This window comes from Pyxicephalus adspersus, chromosome 10, assembly GCF_032062135.1.
Source record: "Pyxicephalus adspersus chromosome 10, UCB_Pads_2.0, whole genome shotgun sequence".
Classification (NCBI taxonomy): domain Eukaryota; kingdom Metazoa; phylum Chordata; class Amphibia; order Anura; family Pyxicephalidae; genus Pyxicephalus; species Pyxicephalus adspersus.
In genome coordinates this window covers 36,990,418-36,998,875 of record NC_092867.1, presented here as the reverse complement: position 1 = coordinate 36,998,875, position 8,458 = coordinate 36,990,418, and the positions used below count along the sequence as shown (strand labels likewise).

At 34.4% G+C, this 8,458-nt stretch overlaps 1 protein-coding gene across 2 annotated transcripts in view; it reads left to right on the top strand.

Moving 5' to 3' along the window:
* Nucleotides 1–8,458, top strand: part of LOC140339254 (cGMP-dependent protein kinase 2-like) — a 91,059-nt gene that overhangs the window by 46,405 nt on the left and 36,196 nt on the right. For both annotated transcript variants that reach the window (XM_072423848.1, XM_072423847.1), the window contains exons 9-10: nucleotides 3,949–4,017; nucleotides 4,202–4,303. In XM_072423848.1, coding sequence (XP_072279949.1) covers nucleotides 3,949–4,017; nucleotides 4,202–4,303 — 171 coding nt within the window. The remainder of the gene's footprint in view (nucleotides 1–3,948; nucleotides 4,018–4,201; nucleotides 4,304–8,458) is intronic.

Below are 8,458 nucleotides of genomic sequence, written 5' to 3'. Positions count from 1 at the left end.
AAGGCTTGTGGTGTTAGCACAGTAAAGGTTTTTTTTCTTTTAACTTTGCAGTCTACTCTTTGCAGAGCAGCTATTATTTTGGCAAAAGTTGCTTGTGGGTTTTTCTTTGCATCCCAACAAATTTTCCTGGGGCTGAAATCTTGGTTGGTCTACCCGAGTGGGGTTTGTTAGTAATGGAACCCACTTTCAAAATTCAGAATATTTTTATATACTTTTTCTAATTTGTACAAAGCAAAAACTATTTCTCAAGATCTATTACCAGTTTGTTTGCTTTGTCCATGATACCGCAAAATGTTTTCAGCTCTGAATGAATTTAAATTGGTCATTTATAGACAAAAATTGCTTACAGTTAAAGAAGATACAAGTCTCAACACTCTACCTTAATTACCCATAATTGGAACTTATGTGTCAACTTGTGTGCATATTTTTGTTTCCAACATTCAAGGGTATAGAAATTATTTTGTAAAATCCATTTGTTGAAACATTTAAAACACAGAAGGGAGAGAGCTGATTTATAGGGGAAGGTGATCTCCAGCGAGGACCCAATGATAGAAGTGTTCAATGGGTAGCAGGGGTTAGGTCAAAAGATTTTGAAAACAAAGGTATTGCTTGAAAAAAGTCCAAGCCATCCATGTTACATTCATTCTGGCCAGCCTCTTCAGCCACCCACTCTTCCATGTGCTGTATATGTTCTAGTTCTTGGAACCCTTCTTTTAGGGTAAGGGTATCCTGAGAGTGCCAATGTCGTGGTTACGTGAACCTAGGAGCTGTCAAGAAAATGAAAAGATAATAAATCTGAAATTATTTTACCTAGAAAATGAATGAGATTAGCTGGATTTGTTCTGTAGCTGTGAACTGTCAAACTAGAAGTATTCACAGAAAATGAGTGAAAAAACAACTCCCCAGATAATATATGGATGCAAAAGTACACTTATGTGAGAACAAGAGTGTTTCATGCATATGAAATAAAACATGATCAAAATTCACAGTAGACATGATTTTGCCAAGTGACTGGAAATCCTCAGTGGGTTTAGCAGCAATTTGATTAAACTCTATGTAATTACAGCTAAGCAGAAGTGACTTTATTGTTATTCCATAACACAATGGGCAAGCAGTCAAATAATTACTAAAACAAAAATAGAAAGTTCAAGAAATTGCAGAGACTTTAAGGAAGACTTTTAAGGAAATCGCTGAGCTGACCTCTGCTTCTATTCCTTTAGCCTAAATCTTTAAGCAATGCATGAAACATAGTTTGAATTTCTGAACAGCATTCTCTGTGGTAAGAAACACCACCATATGCAGTCTGTGTTCAGCTTTGCAAAAAATATATTGTCACTCATAAAATGTGTTCTCAAACTGCTGGCAAAACATTGCTAATTGTATCTAGATTTCTCTATTTATTTTTACTTTTTGTTTCATATTGGGGGGGTGCAGTCTCTTTTTAGGTGCGTATTGCTTTTTGTGCAACCATTTTGCAGATTATTTGTTACCTTTCTATCGCAGGGACAATGATCCATATGATGGGGTGATGGTAAATATCATCAAATACATTTTTTGTAGTATATTAAAAGTTTTGCTGTCCGTTTCTTCCTATCCTAGCAAATTTTCTTTCTTTCTTTTTTTCTTGATGACAATTTACACAGACACAATAAAAACCTGATAGCTGTTTTAGTGAATTTAAAAACTTTTACAGTGAGCATCGTATGATATTGCAACTGCGCCTTTCCAGCGGCTGGTAATATTGGTCTATATTATGATGGAGTGATGATTTATACCATGACAGAACTAAGAACGTACACAACATTTTTAGTATCTCAGTATTACAGTGTTTCACTGGCATTTTTGATAGGCTGCAAGAACCTTGTTCAAGGAAATTATTGTTACATTACTCTGAGCAGGAAAAAATAGAAAGATTTTTCTTCTTCCATAAAGGTACTGCTTAGTTGTTGTGTATATATTTTGGTTTGTATGTTATGGTCAAGAAAAAAAAATGATTTAAAAGGATATTTTTTGGTCTGTACATAAAAATATTGCATATCAGTATTTTTAACTTTGCAGCTAGCAGGTGGCACACTTAGTTTTCTTTTCCCCACATTATTTAAATATTCACTATATAGTTTAATAGATCAAGCTGAAATTATTACACACTAGTAAACGAGTCCGAACAGTGATCATTCCCCATCTCTGCACCTTTCTTTTAATACAAAATTTGTATTTGTGTATATCTATAAAATATATATCTAGTTCAAATTTGTATGAGCTTAAAAAAAAAAGATGAATTGCCAAACTTTTATAGTTTCCTTTTGAATTATCTTTGTGTTTTAAAGGGGATTTTAGAAACTATCAACTAATTGCTGAAGATTTTTTGCATTCAGCTTGGCTATAAGGCAACGCATTAGCATCCCACACATTTACTGTCATTTATACATACCAGAAAATGTGGGTATGCGCTGTATTTTTTAATGTTCCAGTGCTTCTTGTTATTTGTACTGTATATAATTATGTACACACCTACTTCCTGCTCTTCTTGACAACTGTGTTGAACAAAGTACATTCACACATTATCTAAAATGAACAATTTTATTTAAAATTTTAAACAATAAATGTTATGTATGAGAAGATAAAACATTGTGAACAATTTACTTTGTGTTTAAATGCAACTCCAAATCCAGTTTATACTGTATGTTTTTTTTATTTATTATTCACCTTCTCTGTTTGTCTGGGTGATCATTGTAACCAAAATTCCAAAAAATGTAAATGTTACATTTGTCTCCAGAACAAGAGGGGTTGGTTAAGTACTCCCATGGGGCACTTTTTCTGGTGGCAACTGTCTACTGGTTTTGCTTCTATGTTAAAAAGTAAAGGGAACTCTCACTAATGGGACAAACAAAATATGTTGGCTATATATACACTTTAAGAACATTTTTACCATTAATTCATTTTGAATTACCTTGGGTCATTCACATTGGGACCTCTATCAAATTTACAGTTTCCAAAAAAAAATAAATTACAGTGGTGTTTAATATTTATTGTAATATATATTTACTGGAGTGGATACTGAAGGCTGTGTGAATATAATGGGCCTGATTTATTAAAGCTTCCCAAGACTATTGTGGGTAAAACTTGGGGATCCAGCAAACCTGGAATGGATTTTTTTCAAAATCATTTGCTATAATTTGGCAAATGTTTTCAATATTGGGCCAGGTTTGCTGAATCACTTAGGTTCACCCATTATAGCCTTTCTTTGAAAAATCAAGCCCTATGCGCACAGAAAAATAAGTGTTATTGTATGCAATGAGGCAATTGCACATTTGTTTAATCAATGTCCACTCTTGAATACTGGATATGTATGTATGTCATTTTATAGTTGTAGTTTTATGTATATCAATTTAAAATGATATATGTAATTCTGGTATAAACAACTAAACTAAATATACAAAAAATATAAAATTATTGGAGTCTGCCTTTTCAGATTTTAAGAAATGATTAAGACGTTGTGAGTAGTAGGAGTTTTTTATGTATTATTAATAACCGAAAACATTGGAGCTTCTCAGCATGTGCCAAATAAAAATCTAAAGTAGTTAGGGCAACCTGTGGCTGCAGAGAATCTGCAAGTCTCAGCATGCATTACCAGAAAGGCAGACAGAACATGATGAGACCTGAAGGTAACAGCTGGAGAAACTCCGGTTTCTCCAATTTAGTCTTCTGTGAAACATTTGTATTGTTGAGCTGTGCAATTTTTTTAAGAGTTAATAACTCAAGGATGTGGAATCAAACGCATGCAAATTGTTATGCAATTAGAGTTTTATTAACAGAGCTTGTGTGCTGCTGGCAAATGAAATTCTCCCCACTGCGTTGCTCTCATTTGATCAATATTAGGATGATTGAAGGACATGAAACATAGCTAATGAAATGTCCACTGCCTGATTTCTCACTCTTCTCTTCAAGTGAAGATGTCCGCTCCGCCAACATCATAGCCGATGAGGATGACACGCAGTGCCTTGTCATTGACAGAGAGTGAGTATTTTACAATGTTTGCTAATGCAAAATGTAATTCAACTCCATTCATTATAACACTGCAAAAAGTTTTTTTTCCCCACTGTATCAATGAGATGTTTTTATTATGCTTGTGATTGCATTTAATAAAATGCCTTTACTTCTTTTTTACTTACTGTAATATTTTTTTTTTTATCATGATCAGCACATTTAATCAGATGGTTGGAACATACCAAGAGCTACAGACATATTTGCGGGAGTATGTATTCCAGCTGGCACTTAATGACCATGACCGAAGAAACGCCAGGTACCAATAAACATTAAAATATGAAATAATAAATACCAATTATTGGAGGAATATTTTGAATGAACTAATGTCCTGCAGCCAGGAAAAAAATGCCCTCCACTGGCAGCACCCTGGAGATTCACAAAACCGTTCATTGCAGAATGTAGGGATTTAACATGCCCGTTGGTCAGTAGTCAGTACAGCTGCAGTGCACCAGTATATTTAAAATTTAGAAGACACACTGTATACTGTTTATGCAACCTGACTCCATAACAAAAACTGAAACTTAAGTGGAGCTTTAAATTGCATGCCAAATAGCTGGCAAAGTTATGCATAGTGTATTAGTCATTTTATGTGTCATTTAAGTGATTCGTTTTACTGTGAAGTGCTCACTTGTTTAGTTTGCTTTTGAAACTTACAGAAAGAATGGAGGAGTTTCTTTTATACAAATTATTTTAATGCAATTGAGATAACTTGCTTGAGAACTATTTTTACTTTTTGTTTTATTCATTAACATTTTCCATATTCCATCTTTAAATGTTGGTTTCATTTTTCCTCCTCAGCAGTAGTGAACAGTGATAAAGTCATTGCTGCCATCTAGGGGGAGTGATGTAATCATTACCTCACAGGAAGGGGGTATTTTTTCTAAATTTTTCTCCATCTACAGAGTTTAAAAGATAGGAGAAATATGAATTATTATAATTTTTTTTAACAAACTGTCCTTGGAAAAACCAGCTGGTTTGGTTTAGGACATCTGATCATACCTCTAAACATGTTTTCAAGCACACACATGAAGAGAATTTATGTTAGAGAATAATATGTTGGTGCTACATAAATCCTGTTTTTTATTATTATTATTATTATTATTATTATTATTAATAATATTATCATAATCATAATAAAGAGAACCAATGTTTACAGCTCCAACAAAACATTTAAATGGAAGGTGCTATTAAATAGACTATATGTGGTCTCTGTTATGTCTTTATAATGTGTGTGTACCCTAACAATGAACTATTCTACTCTATTAAATAAGTGCAAAGAAATGCCTGTTGATCAAGTCAGAAATTTAGAGCCATCTGTACACACGCCATTTGTTGTTTCAAGAAGACTAATCAGCTATCCAATTCATTATCCCGAGACTGCAGAATGATTAATGTCTATGTTTTGGAGAATAGGATAGGAAAGGGTTTAGAGTAAGCAGTACTGATACCACTCGGACCACACAAATGTTGTATAGACATGGTGTGGTAGGACTTGGGAGCTGAGTGCCTTTCTGGCAGATCTACAGCAAATTTTCTGAATGTTCAGTGTCTTTAAAGGGATAAACATGGGAAACCAAGCATGTATTGTGTAGATTTGTTATGATGTTCTATTAGGAATGATTTATAAACCACTAATGAGGCCTGTAGATTTTAATTTTTACAACAAAAAAAATCTAACCCTTAGTATATTTCTGGGATAACTATGATATGTGACAATAAACAATAGCAATTTATAAGGTGTCTGCCAAACAGACTGCCACTGAAAAGGTTGCAACAATGTCAACAGAAACCTTTTTTCTGGCATACAGATGATTTCATAAATCATATTTGGGACGGAGGTAAATGGACAAACTGGCTTTTTCAATCTCCACCAACTGATTTTCATTCCCATTGCTGGCCATAAATGCTGCGTATGATTAAACTTGTCTATGAACAGCATTAAAAATTCATTGCTCAACACCCTGAGTCCAGTTACATGGCAACAAACTCCATCTCCTTTCCTCTTTAATGCATTAATAAATGCTCTTTTCAGGCCGAGCAGATTGTATTAAATTGCCTCACAAGTGAATTGTTTATTAACAGAGATTGGGCTTCTCATTAAATCTCATCAGAGATAATATTGAAGGGAAAGCTCATTCAGGAAGAGAACTTTGCATCATAAAAAGAAAACATTTACTGAATAAAACTAACTACTGAGTCCATAGAAGGACTTAGGCTTGGATCTTTTTAAAGGGGAAGAGATTCCATCCTGTTATAGATTTCTGAAAATTACATTGTTCTTGAATCTGACCACAAGAGGACATGAATATGAAGAAACAAACTATTTCCATGGTATACCCACCATTATAATATGTATTAAAGCTCAATTAATTTCTTTAAATGGATGTTTTATCTTTAGAGAATGATATAACTAGTTAAAAAAAAGTCAAATTCTCAGGTTACTAAAGTAAATTTATTATATAACAATATGGGCACTGTTATGTCTCACCTTTCCTAAAATTACAGGTCGTTTGGCTTTCATCTTTACAATCATACGTGGGGAGAGAAGTTAGTTTTCTAGGGGTTGTATTTTTCACATTATGACAGGGAAAATAGTAAAAAACAAATATTTTCCATCATCCTACATTCTCTAACTTAAATTTCAGCCATTGACCCCCAGCTTAGCCGTAAACATTACTTAGCTCTAAAGGCTAACACACGTTAGATTTTTGTTGATGGAAAGGATTTTTCAAACGACAAAAGACTGAAAGATGCACAAACGATCGCTGTACATATAGCACTGTTCTGTACTATAGGGAAGGGAGAGGCAGCCCGCTACGCTTTTTCCTCTTCACTTCCATTGTGGTCGTTTGTCTTTCATAGATTGATGAACGACCTTGGACGACTGCTGTACACATCAGATTCTCGTCCTATATCAGCCCTGAGGCTAGAACCGGAATGAGAATCATCTGACGTGTACGTAACCTAACTCTTTATAATTCACAGTTTTCTGCTAGTGCAAAGTCCCACAGATACCTGCTGATCCTGCTAGTAGTCACAGGTTTTTCTGAAGGTGTGGCAATGTCATGGCACTGACCTGAATTCTGAGAGCTGCCCCCCTGCTGAAGATTGTGTCTGGTTACATTACAGTGAGATGAAATAAGTAGTGTGGGGGTCGTAATTATTTGCACTGGCAGCATTAGCGCCTGGACCCTCCACTGCTTATTGGATTGACAGCTCTGCTTCTGTTGCTAAAACTGTCTGGTAAGGGAGAAAAAGACAAATGTGAGAAATAAAGGAGGATTTGACTGAATAGGGGAAGGAAAAAGAAGTATTTTGTTTACTTTTATAAGACTTGTGCATCACAAACTAATAGGATTTGCTACAGGTTTAAAATGTCATACAGGAGATGTGCTTCAAGAAAATTGAATAAAAATTCTGAACAGTTAAAACAGTTCCAGCAAAGAAACAATGCTATTTAATAGTTTCCATGGTGTCTAACCATTTGTTTTTATCACTGCTATTAAATAAAAAGAAGTACAATTTAAACTTTAAAAAAATATCTTGTCAGGAAAAAAAAATCTGGAAGCTGCGTTGGTACAGTTCTGCATGTCAGGTTTTTAAAAGATGCCAAGCAGCTTCTCTTCAAAACTGGAACATCCTTATTTTGGATCGTATCTTCTCAAAAAGAAGTGTAATATTAGGGCTGATTTACTAAAGGAGCTTAAGCTGTTTACTTAGCAAAGTAAACAATCAGTCTGCAACTGCTCCACCGTCATCTTCTTTGCTGTTTTTTTTTTCCATTGCATCAAAAGTACAATGAAAATAGCAACTGAGAATTTTTAAAGTTACTATTATTATTAGTTTGTTAGTTTGTTCCACCCGAAAGAATAGCCACAATGCATAATCAAAGAGGAGTGTACTATTTGCCCAGCCTGTGATTATTTATCATGTGTCTGTGGGAGGAAGAGAAGAAGAGAAGGGAGGGCAAGCCAGGCTTTTGAAGGGCAGAGTTAAATTTAAAACACCAAATTTTATTGTTTCATCAACATAATTTAAAAGATTAAGAGCTGTGTCTCTATAAATGAATAGGCTAACATATAATCACTAGTTTCTCAAAATATAGCAATGTGGTTTAGTATCATACTAGGTTAGCGATGGTGGTAAGGTCTCACCCGATGCATTTTGCCCGAACCGGACTTCCTTGGGGGTAAGGGGAGACTTAGTATTATTGCTGGGGCTTTTTACTGCATTAAAAGTCTTCTGATACCAAATTGCTGCTTGTAAGTGATTTTATTATTATTATTATTATTATTATTATACAGTAAGAATGTTATCAATTTGGACGTACTTAGTAGAAGTAAATAACAGTCATCCAGCAGGGGAAGATAAAGTGTTGTCTTCTTGTATGGGGTATTTTTGTTGTGGTATG